Genomic DNA, 17,004 nt, shown 5'->3' with positions numbered 1-17,004 from the left:
TAAGTTAGTAGGGCAGTGGGTGATAGTAGCTTTGTTAGTTTTGGTCTTTTATGACAATTGTTCCCTCAAATCAAGCTTTTTGACCATCTTGGAACTTTTTAAAAGTACATTATTTTTAACAGCAAAGCGTCCTTAAAGGAGTCCACAAGATTTCATTCTTTTGCACGGCCTCTCTCTGCATCTACTTATGTGTGCACATGCACACACATGATCTCATGGCATGTAACACACAGAAATGCCCTCATGCTACCTTATTATCTTAGAGCAGAAGATGGTTCTAGAGTCTCTTGTTTAAGGTTTTAGCCTCTCATCTCAATGTTTGGGTGAGAACCCCAGAAACAACTCTGGAATGGCCAGTAAGGGCACACGGATCCATAGAGTCAAGACACTCTCATGAAGGGGGGCCACTTCAGAGAAGACGGGAATGAGAGCAGGGCCGGATGCTTGTGAGACCGCATCTGTTTCACTCGATCATTGTTAATTCCTTTATTTGTCTAAAAACCAACTACAAAATGCAGGCTATTGGCTAACAGGAATGTACTGTTTGCCCTCAAGGAAGTGGTGGACAATAAGGGGGTTGGCTTATCTCAGATGCTACTGCAGAAGTTAATTGCCAGGTTGGAGGAAAGCCTAGGATTCTACCCATGGGGACATCTTTCCTAACCAAAGTCGAGAAGAATTTCTCAGGAGCCTGAAAAGACAGCAATAACTGGGAACTGGGGGCAGAAGCTTGTGATTCTATTTTTATGTAGTAACTGTTCTAGGCAAGTTGAAGTAGTACGTACTCAAGGGAATGCCAACATTAAGTCCTGTCCTTCAGATCTGGGAGGTTTGTCCCATGTCTAGCCCTTAGATGCTGCTAGTTCATATCACACTTGAAAGCTGTTGGGGTCATATGAACAGAAGCTATGTCATGGCCAGCAGTGGGCGTCTGAGACAGCACAGTGTCCTCCGAGATGCCTTTCCCATCCAAGAGAAACCCTACTGGAATTGATGTCTATCATAGCATTTGTGAAGGGTCTATTCAGTTCATTTTTATACTTAATTGATTTTTTTTTTTTGGTGTTTAGATTTTTGAGGGTTTTTATATTTACATATTCTGGAATTTAATCTCTTGTGAGATAAGTAGCTGGCAAAGTTTTTCTCCTATTCTGTAGGTAATCTCTTCACTATCTTAATTGTTCCTCTGTTAAACGTTTTGGCAAAGCTACGATGTCTCTTGAGGACCTGGGCTTCCGGATTGTCAATTAATGAAAGCACCCAAATCTGAGAAACAATCAGACTGGTAGTCAGCCAGAAGAGTCTGTGGGTGCACTGAGTGTTTTTGCTGTAGTTTTAGTGAAAGTTGAGGTTCAAGTGGGCCCTGTATCACATGGCAGGTCCTTGGCTGATGAGCATTTATAGTTCATCAGTCCTAGGAGAGTTCGGATTCTCCACTCTTCCCTCTGTTATTGTGGAGTGATGGCAAAACGGAAAAGTCATAAGAAAAGGTTAAGTCCTAGTGAAAAACATAAACTCTTTGGGGGGTTATTCAAAAAGGTAGAGTTTTTAAAAGGAGTTGTCTGAGGAAACCATTACATCTTCTAGTTAACCTAGTTTTCTGGGACATGAGCATCCTATTGAATGAGTTTCTTCTACCAGCTATGCCTTCAGGTTCTGAGAGTGGTGTGTGTACCTGGGTAATTCTTAGTAACACCTATCTGCAAAAGGACTTAAGAGTGCGCTGAGATCGCCTTGTACTGTGGGCTTGATACCTGTAGAGACATGTGTGAGTTTGACTTACAGGGTGAATATCTCGGAGATGGGCAATTCTCCAAGTTGTTTCAACATGAAGAGAACAAACATTAGGCAAATGTCCAATGGTTTATAATAAATTTCAAGACAGAGGCACTTGCTAGACTGGTAATCCAAATGAGGATGAGTTTTTGAAAGTTCAGACAGTGAATAATTTCCTGAGTTCCATCCTTCATCAGAGACAGCCTCACTAAGGATCCAAAGCAGCTACAGACACATTCTGCAGAGCTCCAAGACATATATTGATAAGAAGAATCATTTGCATAGTCTGTGGCACCCCATCAGTTTTTAGCTAGCCATTCCAAAAGGCTCCTAGGTAGCTGAGGGATCTGAGGGAAAGGTAACCTCCTCCAATGCCATGACATCTGGCAAGAAATGGAGAACACAGAAGTCACTTTCTCTAGCAGGAAGAATGCTAGAACACTTAGTTTCCACTCTATCCTACCTTGAAGTCCCAGCTGAGCATGGCAACTGGACAGAGAGAGTAATGTGTCAGGTCGAAAGTCATCAGAATGACCTGTAGGTGGCCAAGTATTGCTGTTTTAATGCAGCCAGCATGAGGCATTTTTTTATTGGCCAAGTTTGTAATTTTTATTAATATAGACTAATTACACGAAACAATGTACTTTATTGTAACATTTTCCCACATCCACATAATGTTCTTTAATAACAGTCACCCTTATTGTTCTCTTATATCTCCACTCCTGCTGGTTTCCCTTCTCTGCCTTAATAATCCCTTTTCTGGTTTTGTGATTTTTCCTTGAGCAGATTCCATTCATGGAAGGAATCATACAATACTTCTCTTTCTGAGCCTGACCTCTTTCTTTTAAACAGTGATTTCCAAATACACTTACTTTTCTGCAAACGCCATGGTTTCATTTATTGTTTTTGTTTTTTTTCATAGCTGAGTAAGTCTCCATGTTGATTCACCCATGGCTGGGTATCTAGGCTGATTCCATAACTTGTCTGCCATGAATGGCATCACATTACACATGCGAATGTGGTTCTCTATCATATACTGACTGCTTTCTTTGTGTGTTTACCCACAGTGGTTGCTGGATCATATAATAGGCCTAATGTTAGGTTTGAGAGGAACCTTCAAAATAATTTCCATAATGGATACACCAATTAACTCTCTTACCAACAGTGTATCAGGGTTCCTTTTCCTTCCCAACCTTACCAGTTGGATTGGATTACTTTCTGGATTCGACAGCCAATAGGATGTTGAGAATCCCAACAGAGTTCTGAGGAGCTCTAAGTTACATTTACCTGATGGCTAACCATGCTGGACATTTGTTCCATGTATTTATTGTCAATTATACTTTCTGTCTTTAAAGGAGTCTATGCTGGTCATTTACCCCTTTATTTATTTGATTACTTGGTCTCTTGATGTTTAATTTTGGTAGTTCTTTATATATTCTGACAATGAATCTCTGTCATATAGATAAATAGGAAAGATTCCCGCCCCCATTCTATAGGTCGTTTCCAGACTCTGTGAATCATTTCTTTCTTCTCTGTGTATGGAATGTGCTCAGAAACTCTTCATTGTTGTCATGTCTTGAAGTGTTTCTATCATCATGGGACAGGTTCTTACATCAGAACCATCGGCCTGGTCATAGCCATTAGGAGGCAGGAGCAGTTGAAGGCAGGTACAGTTACAGTGAAGGGCTCTCAGAGACTCAGGGGTGCTCCTGACTTTGAAATAAAAACTTTAACTAAGATACACACTGCCATCAGAACCCCCTAAAACTTCAATGAGTATTCTATTTGTATTTCCATGATGAGCATGTCTGTAAATTCCCATGGAGGAGGTTGTTATCAAGAGGCACAGGGAAAGTGTAGACAGAAGGATCCATGGGCGTCACTGGCCTTCCTGTCACACAGCTTTGTGAATGTGAGGAAGAGATCACCCGGGCTTCTTCCCGATGTCTTTGTAATATCAACACCCCATTCAGTCCAGGTGAGAGCTAAGGGGTCCCCACAGCATTTAATCAGTATGAGGGTGCAGGCAGCAGCTGTGTGTGTGCACAGATCTGGAACTTCTGAAATAACTACTGGGTGGATTCAGGAACCCGAGGGGCTTGCTGTGAGTTGGAAGTGAACTAAAACTCCATGGATCATTTGACCTCTGTTAGCATCTGCTTTGACTGGGAGGTAGGGGGTCTGTACATTAGTCTGTTATTAAACTAAGGATAGCAACTTGCTCCCTAACACAATGAGTCCAAAATGGGTTTCTAGTTCCCTGGATGGAAATACCCTTGCAGGACTGGTGGTGTCTCTCAGTAGTTGCTGTGTGGGCTTGAAGGTAAGCAAGGACCCCTTAACTCTGGTATTTGTTCCTTATGCCTGGCAAATAGACCATTTGGTGCTCTGCTGCCATCTGGTGGCTGCCACTGGAATGTAGACGTAGGTGGAACAGAGTTGCGTTAGTTGAGAGGCAGATTCTGGCCACAGTCACGGTAGCACCAAGAATCAACTATGTGTTTCACTTACCTTTTAGTAGATGCTGTGCTGTTCAGGACACAGAATTATGAACAGCAACATGACTGATGCGTAAGATCGGTGGCTCACACACACCCTTAGCGTACTCAGCTAACGGTGTCTGCAAGCGTTGGAATGAGCTTGGTGATTTGACTGAAAAAGATGATGGACAAATTATATACTTGTGATGAAAGAAAGCATGTCAGGTGTGTCTGTGTGAGCAGCCTGCCGGGGTGTAGAGGAAAGGAAGGGTCATTGACTTGCCACTGCTTGGCAGCCACTCTGAAAAGTACAGAAGTGAGCACTTACAGGAATTCAAAGGCCAACCTGACTTGGCTTCTGTCTTGCCATGTGAGTTCTGGTCTTATTCTCTGACACAAAATACACTGATGACTGCTCATCCCTCCCAAGCTTCAAGCCTGTGCTGGCTTTCTGAACTCACAAGGAGGTCCAGACACTTTCCCTAATCCCGGGTACTTCTCAGTTCATTCCCTGTATCTTCCACACAGACTCTGAGGCAAAGCTGTGCACTGCTCAAGCCCCTCAGGACTTTTTGTCTTTACCAAACTTTTGTCCATGAAATCCCCTTCTGTGTTTGTCTTCATGGAATCCACCCCTCCCCCTTGACGTCTGTGCTTGTAATAGCAGTCACGAGTTCTTCATAAACCAAAGTTATGGGTTCCCACAACGTCCCCAGTGCTGTTAACCTTTGTCTGGTTGATGTCCTGTGCAGCATGGCACAGTGCCATAGTCAACGCCCTTCACTGTGTTAATCCATAGATATCTTTAACTTAAAAATAAAGTGCTTTGTTCTGTGTGTGTATAAGCATTTTGCCTGCACGTATTTCTGTATACCATGTGCATGCCTGATATTCCTAGAGGTCAGAAGTATTATGGAACTATGGTTACAGATGGTTGTAAGGTAGCATGTGGGTGCTGAGAACTAAACCCAGGCCCTCTGCCAGAGCACCAAGTGCTCTTAACTGCTGAACCATCTCTCCAGATTGATTTCTACCTATGTTGAAAGTGAATAAACAAAATCCCAAAACAACCCCTCCACCCCTGATTTTAGTGATGTCCCTGAACCACATAACTCATTTGCTGCAGACGCCAAGTCTCATAACCTTCCCATTCCAGACACAATACTAGTTCTTGCTCTGTGGCAAAAGGAGACATTTCTCAGAACCTATGAGATAGAGGATTTGTCAAAGGCTGGGGAGTGGTGACAAATATACTTTTGCATAAACTGGTCGTGTCACCCACTAGTTCTTAATCTTTTCTAATTCTCATTAGAATGTGTCAATAGATACACAATCACTTCAGAGATACCTCGAAAGTAGTTCTGTTAAAGGAGCCAATCACGTGACTTCTTGTACACCTCAAGATGACATCAATGTTAAGACTTACATGCAGGGGGAACATACCCTTCAAAGGGATGCTTTGTGAACTGTAACATTCTGAGGACATAAGTCTGAATGTATTTGAGACTAACACATTGAAAACCTCTCATGTATATACTCTGAGTAGCTCTTTCACTCAAAGCAGCTACATTTAAGCCACAGTTAATGATGGTTAAAAAGTCCAATCACTGTACCAATGCCTAAACAAAAGTTTAAAAGGAAATTGAACGGCTTAACATGTTTCAGTCCTATCACATCAACAAATTTTTACTGACTGCTTGAACATGCCCAGATAGAATGGGTTATGTGACAAGTCGTTCCATCTGTAAAGTGGCAGAGTGATTGTTGTGTTATGTCAGCTAATGTGATAGATGAGCAAAGCCTGCATTCTGGGATCTTAACACATTAAAAATCTTCCTTCTGTCTCACATGAACTCCAAATTGAATATTTCTAACCCCAAAAGATAGTGAACCATCACCAAACACATCTGTTGTCAATAGCAACCAACTGGACTTGACCATGGTTAGGTTGATTGCACAGGTTGGTCATAGCCCATGCTTGCCCTCCAATTCCCTTCCCCTGAGGCTCAAAGATTACTTTCTCTATACCCCTCGAACTTGTCTAGCTGTCCCCTCCACCACCAAATACTGAATTATTCCTATTGATTGTGGAAGGATGGGTGAAGACATATGACAACCATTCTTTCGAGTCATACCCTGCTCATAGGCACCACCAAAAGACAGGTAACAGACTCTTTAGAGTAACTGCTGTCCCATAGGATGTATAGGACCCTTGGACTGAGAATCCCAGACTGGTTTCTGAGAGTCAAGTGCACCGTTCACTCAACTTGAACTTTTTCAGACTCATCAGGAACAGAAGATAAGAAACACCTCAGGCAGATGCTGTTTTGAACTCTAGCTACAAACTAGCAACAGAATTGGCCTAATTTATCTGAGGGCCTGGCAATGGATGCATTCAATACAGTCCAATAGGTTTCTCCCTAGTCTTCACCTTGGGGACCACAAACTCCAAGGACGCACATGAACTTCAGGTTTGTGTGATAACTGCGCTCAGTGAAACCTCTGGCCCAGGTACAGGTTGTGCCTTCAGTCACCCATTGAGACTTTGACCTCTTGGAACACAGCTCTTTTTAGAGCCAACCCAAGAAACCTGCTAGAACATGACTGGACAGTCATGGAAGCAAGAAAGTCTTAGAATAGGCCTCCAATTATCTTTTCACCTAGACATCTCCATGCTGTGTTAGATCCCTCAGATGCTCATGATAGGGTAGGTAAATGCCAACAGGTTTCTCATACTCCATAGAAATGGAATCTTCCAGAAGGACCATTCTCTGAGGTTGTAAGTTCTGAAAAAGATGCTAGTCCAGGCTGGTGTGAATTTTTTTGTGCCCTGAGGTAAAGCTCAAGGGAAGCATGGCTACCCAGAGGAGACTTCTGTCATTTTTTCTTCTTTTAAAAGCAGCCTCCCTGGGAGCTGTGAAGCAGACTCCTGTCCTAGTTTTGATCCCTCCTTCCCCAACTTCTGGTGCTCTTGGGCACTTACTCGCTTACTTCCCATTTATAGATCTTCTTTGGAGAAACAGATTTTCAAGAACTTCCTCAATTTTTGAATTGATAGTTTCCTCGCTAAGTTTTAGAAACTGAAGGGATTGTTCCATTTTCAGGCACACATGTAGCTCAGCAATGGTTGTCAGCAGTGCCATTCGAATATACACAGTTTTAAAATCACCGGCAATTTCTCAGCCTTTACCGCGTATTCAAATCACCAGTGGGGATTCAAATTCTGCCTGCAAAGGCTTCATCCCAGGCAGTGCACACTCTGACTACCTAAGGAAGCCACACTTGCCACTTTCCTTTATATTGAACTGACTCAGGGCTGGGATCTCATACGGAAAGGCCTGGTGTAAAACAACCCCTCTATCTACAGTCTCTTTGACCTGACAAGCTATCCCCCACTGCTCACTTTTGGAAAGGTGAAAAGTCAACAAGAATAACCCACAGCAAATGCAAACTCACTTTACACCTCGGTCTATTTTAAGGACCAAACGCCAAAGGCTTTGTTCATTCATGCTTTATTTCAAATCTCAGAATCAGGATAGGAGCTCTTGCACCTTGGTTTAGAATCTCGCAGATAACCAGATGACATCAATGACATAATGCCCATCCTTACAAACCAGAGCATGACACTAAACTGTGAACCAGGACCAGTGACTTCATCTGCTTCTGGCTGAGCGACAGTTCCTTCTCTCAAGGTTCCTCATTCTGAATTTGGCAGTGGTGTCAAGCTGGTCACTCCTTGATGGCTCTTGAATTCTATTTCTAAACCACAGGCAGATCTGCAGTGAGCAGACGGAAATCCACAAGGAAGGTCGTGCCTGCTGTAGGCAGACACACTTTTTAGTGCATGCGGATTCCCTTCTACAGCATCACTAAGTCAACCCCACCCCAACAGTAACCTCATTTGGAAGAAAAATCTAGAGTATTCATTTGTTTAAAAAACCGGCCATGGTAAAAGGGTGTATATACAATTTACTATACACAAAATACATCGTTTCTGTAAACTGGTTTGAGTTTAGCACACTTCACATATGGAAGTAAGTTAGGTACCCAGCTATGACATCCGAATAGCTGGCTCACAGAGAAATGTATCCGGGGGAACAAGCACCCCCATATGTTTTAGTGTCTAAATAGAAATTCAGTGTAAAAAAAATTTAAAAACAAAACAGAAGAGAATCATTCGTGAGTAGCAATGGAAACGTGGATTATAACCATGACTGTTCATTCCTGACAAAGCGCTTCCCTAAGACCACTGTGCTGGGTTCCCAGTGCCCGCCTGAGTCTCCACATTTGCCACCATGGTTTCTTCTTGGAAAATTCTAGAAGACTCAGAAACTATCCAAAGTCTGGGATTCTTTCCGCGTTAACTATCTTGATGCTGAAATGGAAATCAAACATGATTTTAGAAACTGGCTTTGAATTACAAAGGGAAGCAAAAATGCAGACTCCTAAAATGATTCCGTCAGGAGCCTGAGAACTACAGAAAACATAAATTTATTCAAGAGACAGGTGGGCAGACCTTGTGTGCATCATCTCATCATTGTATTCCAGCTTAATTTCTGACATAGATTTATGTTTATAGGAGCTCACCATAAAACAATGTTTTACAATGCTAGCACAGATTAAAAAACTCTCAATTTCATAACCCTCAATATACATGTGAATATTTAGAGCTGATTATATTTACTACATTTAAAAGCATCTCATTTTATACTCTGGACTACTCTAGCTGTAACCACATGTGTGTGTATCTACATATATGTATGTGCACACATTATCTAATCACATATGTAGATGGATTCCATGTAATTAAAAGCGTGTTATATAATCTATATACTTAGATTTTCCACTTAATATGTTAGAATTCCTTGTTTTAGAAACTAAAAACAATAGTCCTATAAATTCACTTATATGAAAGCATCGAACTTACTTCAAGCAATTTCCACTTCAGTTGTCAGTATCGAGACGGGCTAGAAACAAAAACAAAACAGAATTGTAGCACTGTGGGCTAGGCTGCAGGTGGTTTCATCATCTGTGCTGAGAACCAGGATGTTAATATAGTCATAGCTGAACACAGACTAATCCCCAGAGAGTTTACCAAGGGAAAACCATGTCAGGAGAAGCAGGCTGTTTTATCTACCCGTACTGCATTTGAAAGAATGATGTGGAGGATAGCATGAGGTAAGCTAAGACACGCTGTGGTTAGATGTGTTTGGGGGTCACTAGGAACATGTGTGTGCTAAGGGTCACTAGGGACATGTGTGCAGTACATCAGCGTAGCAGAGACCAGATGGCAGGCAGGTAACTGGCCACAAAGGGCTCCCTGAAACTTAGCTATAGGATCAGGAGGCAAAAAACAATAGAAGTTCTGCAGGGATCTTGCTGGATTCCATGTGTGTGAGCCCAGATGTGTCCATATCCTGTACGTAGATTTCTGGCGATAACCAATACTAAACCCTACCATCCTCTCACACTCCATTAAGACCACAACCTTGACCACCATGAAGAATATGTGCAGGGGGAGGTAGGAGAATTCCATTGGAGGGCCCAACCAGATCACTGTTCAGCAGAAGGGCCTCCAGGCACCTTCTATAAGACAGGCACATACAGAGCAGATGCAGGCAGGGGTACTGTGGCCGCACTAGCACCTCCCTTGGATCATGTGTTTTTTCCTTTGGGTAGGAGAAATATGGGGAAGGTGGGACCTTCCCATTTTTCCCAAAGCATCCGCAAGCAGACTGCACTAAAAGTAGCCTCTACAGCTCAATGGCAAGGCATAAGTTTGAAGACATATTTCACAGAAACAGTACAGTATGTTTTCCCCAATGTGATTAGTTGACATTAGATGGGAAAACAGCAGGCAGGGTATAATGGCTAATACCCATAATCCAGTCCTTGGGAAACTGACACAGGAGGATTGGCGTGAGTGTGGGGCCAGAAAGGATATAAATCGTGGCATCTCCAGTTGAGTGGACCCAATTCTTTCTATAGTGGCAACTTGATGGGACTTAGCATCACCAGGAAAACACAACATTGGACATGTCTGCACTGGATTTTCGAGGTTAGGTTAATTGAGATGTAAAACCCACCTCAAAATGTAAGTGGCTCCTTCCTACAGTGTAGGGGTCTCAAACTGAATAAAAGAGGACAAAGCAAGGCAAACACTAACATCCATGTTGTCTGCTTCCTCATTGTGGACACACTGTGACCAGAAACCTCATGTTCTTGTCACCACAACTTCCTGCTATGACTTATACCTTAGAAACCGTGAGACAAAATACATCTTTCCTTCTCTAAGTTATTTTATCACGTATTTTGTTACATCAAGCACAGTTCCTCTGAGGAAACTACCTCTCCTTGGTGCAGACTGTGTGGGAGGCAGAATTAACCTTACAAAGAATGTCTCAGGTGACATGGCTTAGAGGCCCATTGCTTTTTTTCCTTAGGCAAAAGTCAATGACAGGTCCTATGACAGACTAACTAGAAGCTGGAACTAAACGTGTATGTACAGCAAATATAAAAGGGGGCTATATTAAATTTGTTTATGAAGTTGAATTTACCACAAACACTATGCTTCTTATGAACACTTTGCCCTGCCCAACTCCCCATGATGAAATAGGTTGGCCAAACTGACCCTACCTCAGTTAAGTGTCAGTGAGTGCTTTGCTTGTCACAAAGCTTTTCCTAAAGGGCCAAGCGCCTCCATGAGGCACTCACACCTAGCTTTGTCCTGATTACAGACAGCATGTCAATGCTTAGATGGAATCACATCACCAAGTCCATGTGAAGGGAGCGGGGATCTAGGTTCACGGGTACCATGTGAAGGTCTCTCTACGGGTCTTTCCCTGTAATCCATGGCTCTGTGGGGAACAAAGGGAGGCTGAGTGGAACTGACTTGGCTGACAGGCTAGGGATGCGCCTTTACTTATTTACTGAATGCTTGGCTCACCTTTAGATTCTGTCAGAATCATCTGGGGAGTAAGAATATCCCCATTATCATGGACTGCAAACCCACAAAGAGGGGATTGCACTAAACTATGATTGAACATTTGACCCTCAGGGGCTCAGTTGACCCATACGACTTCTAGGCAAGCAGGGTTCTTATTGACATCCTTTGAAGATGTGGAAACAAGATTAAGGACATTTCCACAATGAAGCAAGTAATGGAGTGAAGATTTACTCCAGTCTAGACCCCACAGTCTTCTGACAGGAGTTGGCAGTCTTGTTGAGGCTAAAGTGACTGTGTCTCTACGGTCTCTGAGGCGTCACTGTCTCATCTTCAAAACATAAGCAAGCCTTCTAATCCCCAACTCACTCTGAGTTCCTCAGGTGACCCACCAGGTCCCCATAGGACAGTGAACATTCAGGAAAGAAAGACGGTAGGTCTTGGTGTAATTGTCACTGAGAAAGTGGCTTCTGTGACACAGGCTAGGCCCTATCATCTTTGGGACTCACAATATTGCAAAATGGAAACAAAGCAAACAAGACCTTCAACCTGTCTTTGGGGCCATCCCATGGAATGCAGAAAGCTCAAAGGAATCTAGACGTCCTGTGGAGCACTGAGGGATGATTGCAGGCACTAACACAGTCCTGGCTTCACCTCTCACACAATGAGGATTCCTGAGTCCTTTCCAAAGTCACATCTTCAAAGCAAGGCACATGCAAGGATTGTGCAAGCAGAATCATCCGTCAACCACCCTGAAATGTTAGGCATTTAACTCTGCTGGAGCTTTAGGCCTGTTTTAAACCTCAGCATTCATCCTGATTTCTCAATTTTCGATTTTCTCAATCGCAATCACTTCCTCCTCCTCTCCAGTAAATCAAACCAAAGCTTTAGCAAGGCTTCCTGCAATCCATTTATTCAGACATGAACTGCTGTTATTCAGGAGAACCAACAGCCCAGAGAACCAAGTGTTTTGTCCTAGGAGCGGTGTGCCTGTAGGACTGAGTAGGGTCTCAGTTATTTCATCTTTGACGCTTAAAGAGGACATCTGCCTACCCGCAAGAGCTCAGGCCAGGACCTGGCAGGATGGCTCCAAGAAAGAGAATTGGTGACTGCCTAGCAGGCATGTCCAAACTTCCGCCCCTGAGGGTCCCAGGTGAGCTGAGAATGCAGCCCAACACAAAATTGCAAACTTACTGAAAGCATGCTGAGACTTATTGTTTTATTTTGGTTTACAACTTTTGTTTGTAACTTCCCTGATTGCTGAGGGTGAACTTTGTAGATAAGGATCTTGTTGGTATTAACAGTTGGACACACCAACTGACTTTGACATCATTTCTAAGTGACAAAGCATCCACAGCTCTATAGATTTACTAAAAGATTCCCGGTTCTCAAAGACAGTCCTACAACTGGCAAGCGAAGCTCTCTCTTCTTACTGGAAACATTTTGGGGCGACAGCACACTCTGCTGGGCCTACTGAAGCTTTTACTCTCATTGCTTCTTGCACTACACCACCATACCCTCTTCTAAAATGGGTCTGTCACCAGTTGCAGGGCAAGTAACAGATAGTTCTTCCACTAGAGCAACTACTTAACCACCTGAGGGCTTGAGCAGATCCCACACCTGAGGGAAGTGAAGTACAAAGGTATCTGGCCCATGAGGGTGACTTCTAACAGGCCACGTTTGCTCCAGAGCTCCCCACTGCTGAGATGAGGCCTATGGCAGGTCCTCCTGAATGTCTGTCTCCTACTTTCTTTCACAATAGATCCTCATAAATGTCTTGTACCCCAATTTCCAGCTGGCCACACCCTTGCACTCAAGCAGGCCTCTCTTCAACACTTTCCACATAGCCTCAGTGAAGTGTCCTGCTTGAGAGTGGGCATTAAGACATCCCACCCAGGAGGCCAGCACCAGGAGTCAACTCTAGACACTCAGCAAGTCCTCAGAGAACTGATCGAGGTGTGTCATTGGTAGGAAAGAGTTCACCTCTGACCTGATAAATGGAGACACTCTCCAAGCTCACCATGCCAGGAAGAGGGACGGCAGTATCAAGGGCAGGCCAGAGCACTGTGTTTGCTGGCTGGACAAAACCTTGTAAACTGATACTTGCCTTGAAGCAACCTTACAACATAGCACTCTGGCAGCCAAGTTCAGCAAATTATCAGAAAAAAGGTCTTTATTCCCCCACTTCAGAACTTTACTGCCCCTCCCCAGCATCATCAGATGCTCTGACCTATTCATTTACACAGTTCCAAATTCATCAAAAGAGATTCTGATCTCCAGGATGGTGGTACCAGAAAGCAGGGGTCGGCGGGTGGAGGTGGGGATAGGGGATGGGGGGTGGTCATGGGCTGGTGGTATATGCTTTGGAGAAGTGATTAGGGCATGAGACTCCAAAGAACTCACAGACCACCACCACAATATGAAGACACAATGAGAAAGGAGATGTCCTGTATGACAAATCTGCCCTTACCAGACACTGTGTCTTAGGGTACCTTGATCTCCCATTCCCCAGCCTATAGAACCATAAGGAAAAATTTCTGTTCTTTATAAGCTACAAGGCTTGTTGTGATTAGTTAGAACAGCTCAGACATAAAAATGATACCTCTCCCTGTATATGACAATCGAAACAAGAGGATCTTAAGCTTTTAGAATATACCAAGTTGTAAGTTGGGGGTGGTGGATGGAGGAACCTTTAACTTTCTGAAAGGAAAAATTTTACTAACGTTCTTGTTCTCTTCTTCTTGAAACCTGACCCTGACGTCTCTAGGCAACACGGTTTAAGATAAGGATGTCCCTGAGTAGGAGGGGAACTCTTATGGAGAAGCATCAGGTGAAGTGCCCACACTGGGGACCTCCCTGAATGTGGTCTCTCTTCTTTTAAAGGAATATGCCCCATGTGGAGCATGGGACGTCTATGACAAGAATGATTTCCTATGCTCCAATGTTCGATTCAGTGCTCTGCAGCAGCCCCTGGGGAGCTGAGCATTCATTAGCTTGGAGTCAAGTGGGTAGACATGGGGAGGAAACACTTCTCAGCAGAAAGGCGGCCCCTGGTGGACACATTTGTCTAAACTTTTAGTGGAGTGCAATAGAATTCACTTGGCTATCTGGCAAATCCAGACCCACAGGAAGTCCCTTAACTCCACAGACCATAAAAACACAAGGATTTTGGAGGAAAAGCTAGAGGTTGATTATAGCTAATTTTCTGGAGAGAAGGAAGAAGGAAGGGAAGGAGGGAGGGAGGTGCAGAAGGTCTTCGAATCACTACTTTGTGGTTTAGGGCAGAAGGCTCAGTAAAGGTGCACATGCATGGACCCCACTAGGATCTAGAGTCGCTCATAGCATTTAAAGATGACATTCAATCTAGATGCTACTCAGTTCCATTGCTGAGAAATCCACTGAAAACTTCTCCATTGGGCATCGTGGAATGCTATGCGGAGCGTGGCTAGAGCTAGCCAGTGACAGTGCAGTGTCATGCAGAGAGACGTGAAGGGCACCGAGAGCATGCAGAAGACTCGGTGTCAGGTCTAGCAGAGACAAAAGGCTCAGCACAGGCTAGGCATGCACTTCAGGCTTCATTTTACCTTGTCATAACAGGATTGTGAACACCATATAAATGATCTTTATGATAACCATTACTACCGTTTTCCAAACTGCAATAAAAATAAATACACCAGAAACACCAAGTTACCCCTGGGATGAAATATGTACGTTACGGATCACAACGACAACGTAAAGGTTACGAAACATGCCTCACAAATTCTTAGGTCCACAAAGAAGGTTCGAAGGTGTATTATATTTACATCTTCCCTCCTTCAAAACCACAGTGGTTTTATAGATCAATACACTTAATATTAAAAGCATTCATTCACTCAATGAGTGGTTTGTAAGCACCTTCTATGCGGCAACCTTCTTTCTAAGAGGTGTCATGATTTATCTTTACCCAGACATATCTATTTATTGTTCTTTTGTCATATCATCAATTTAACTGAAGGTCTGCCATGTAACAGAAACCTCCCCCATCCCATCTGTGAAGATAGATTTTTTAAAAAGGCTTACTTTTTCATGGGTACAGTCTCAACACTATAAAATACAAAAGGGGGGAGACAGGGTTATTTTGCTTGTGGTGTCACTATTAAGGCTCATGATCTACCCCCTCCCGGTGTTTTCACTGCAGTTGAGTGCTGACAGTACAAATTTCAGAGACAAGGAGGATAGAGAAGTCAGAAGGAAACATGCATGTTCACCAGACAGAGCAAAGGCAGGCGGCAGAACTGGAGGAAAGGAGAACAACAGTTATCATAGAGTGAAATGCCACATCCCCGAGACAGACGAGCTGAAAAAAGAAGGACACGGTTAAAGAAGAAGAAAATCAGTCGTAAGATTGGCTAAAAGCAAACAAAACCAAGAACAGCAACAACAGTAACAGAAACGATGGGGCAGGAACAGCCCAGTCCTTAAGCAGAAGCCAAGTTTTTCTCATGAGAACTCGGCTCTGGTGGCTGTCTGAGGACAGTGCTGCGTAGAAACTTCATACTCACTCATCATATACGTCCTCTGAATCCATCCTGCGATAGTACTTGGCCAACTTGATAGCGATGATTACAGCCGGAAGTAAGAGCATGGTGGCTTTCCCTACGCCAAACCAGAACAGATTCTGAGGATAGCAATAACAGCAACAACGAAAAGTCAGTAGAATTAAATGCTTTAAGTTTGATAATAGGAAGGAACATTTGCTAGGGGGAGAATTCTTTGGGCAATTTTTGAAGTTCGTATTTTGCTCTCAAAATCAACAGTGAACCTAACAGGAACCAGCCCCCAGCAGAGAGCGGCGTATTAATGTAACCCAGTTATTCTTTCAGGAAGATGTGCAGATCCTAGGCCCCTGTTTATTTTGTAAAAGAGGTAGAGAAACATCTAGTGGTGAAACTAAGATTTGCTCTGAGACAGTAAAAAAAAAAAAAGCACATAATCACGCACTACATGGGGTATTGTGGAGATTTGGTCTTTTGCTATGTATCACAATGCTAAAATACTGGCTCCTGCAATGTGGTTGCCCTCAGGGATGAGGAGATCTTCATGTACATCAAGTGATGCTGTGTAACCCTGCTTCTTAGTTTAAAGCTATTGGTTGAATAAAGACACCTAGAGCCCATAGCTGGGCAGAAGAGAGGAAGGTGGGGCTTAGGTTCCTGAGCTTGGTCAGAGGCAGAGAACATAGGAGAGAGGGAGAAGGTTGAGAGAGAAGACATCATGGGGTAAGGGACTGTGAGAAATGGCTATGATGGCTGGCCAGTTGGAGTAAGAGTGGCCCAGGTAAAACATGGCAAGTCATATCTCAGGGTTATTGATAGGGAAGTAGATACTAATAGCTAAGAGGGGTAGGTATCTGGCCAGCTCTGGTGCTGATCAAGGTTTATTATAAATATAAAGGTTTTATGTTTTTTATCTGGGGACAAAATGATCTAAGGTTGGGTAGAAACCCCCAACTGAGATTAAATATTTACTACAACAGGTCAAGCTGTCTAACCAAAATAGATAAAGATAGTACAATTTGGGGGGACCCTGGTATGTGCTGAGGGTAGAAATCCCCAACTGAGATTAAATATTTAGTGCAATAGGATAGGCTGTCTAACCAAAATAGTTACAGATAGTATAGTTTGGGAAGACCCTGGTGTGCGCTGAATGCTACTATGGCCTCTTGGCTGAACTTTTATAGGATGAGGATGCCAGTAGGGCTTCTGAAGCCCAGGCCTCCCTGGGAGTTTATAGGCAGTTAGCGGTTGATGGGGGAAGAAAAAATAA

General features: G+C 43.4%; 1 protein-coding gene across 1 annotated transcript in view; it reads right to left on the bottom strand.

Annotated features, from left to right (window-relative positions):
* Window positions 1-7,752: 7,752 nt before the first annotated feature.
* Window positions 7,753-17,004, bottom strand: part of Prom1 (prominin 1) — a 92,671-nt gene continuing 83,419 nt past the window's right edge. The window contains exons 22-26 of the mRNA XM_032915997.1: window positions 15,741-15,856; window positions 15,259-15,282; window positions 14,784-14,852; window positions 9,184-9,223; window positions 7,753-8,631 (exon numbers count right to left, since the gene is read on the bottom strand). Coding sequence (XP_032771888.1) covers window positions 9,208-9,223; window positions 14,784-14,852; window positions 15,259-15,282; window positions 15,741-15,856 — 225 coding nt within the window. The 3' untranslated portion in view covers window positions 7,753-8,631; window positions 9,184-9,207. The remainder of the gene's footprint in view (window positions 8,632-9,183; window positions 9,224-14,783; window positions 14,853-15,258; window positions 15,283-15,740; window positions 15,857-17,004) is intronic.

This window comes from Rattus rattus, chromosome 11 (assembly GCF_011064425.1).
Source record: "Rattus rattus isolate New Zealand chromosome 11, Rrattus_CSIRO_v1, whole genome shotgun sequence".
In the NCBI taxonomy this organism is placed as follows: Eukaryota; Metazoa; Chordata; class Mammalia; order Rodentia; family Muridae; genus Rattus; species Rattus rattus.
The sequence above is the reverse complement of the archived record's forward strand: the minus strand, read 5'-3'. Positions and strand labels throughout refer to the sequence as shown.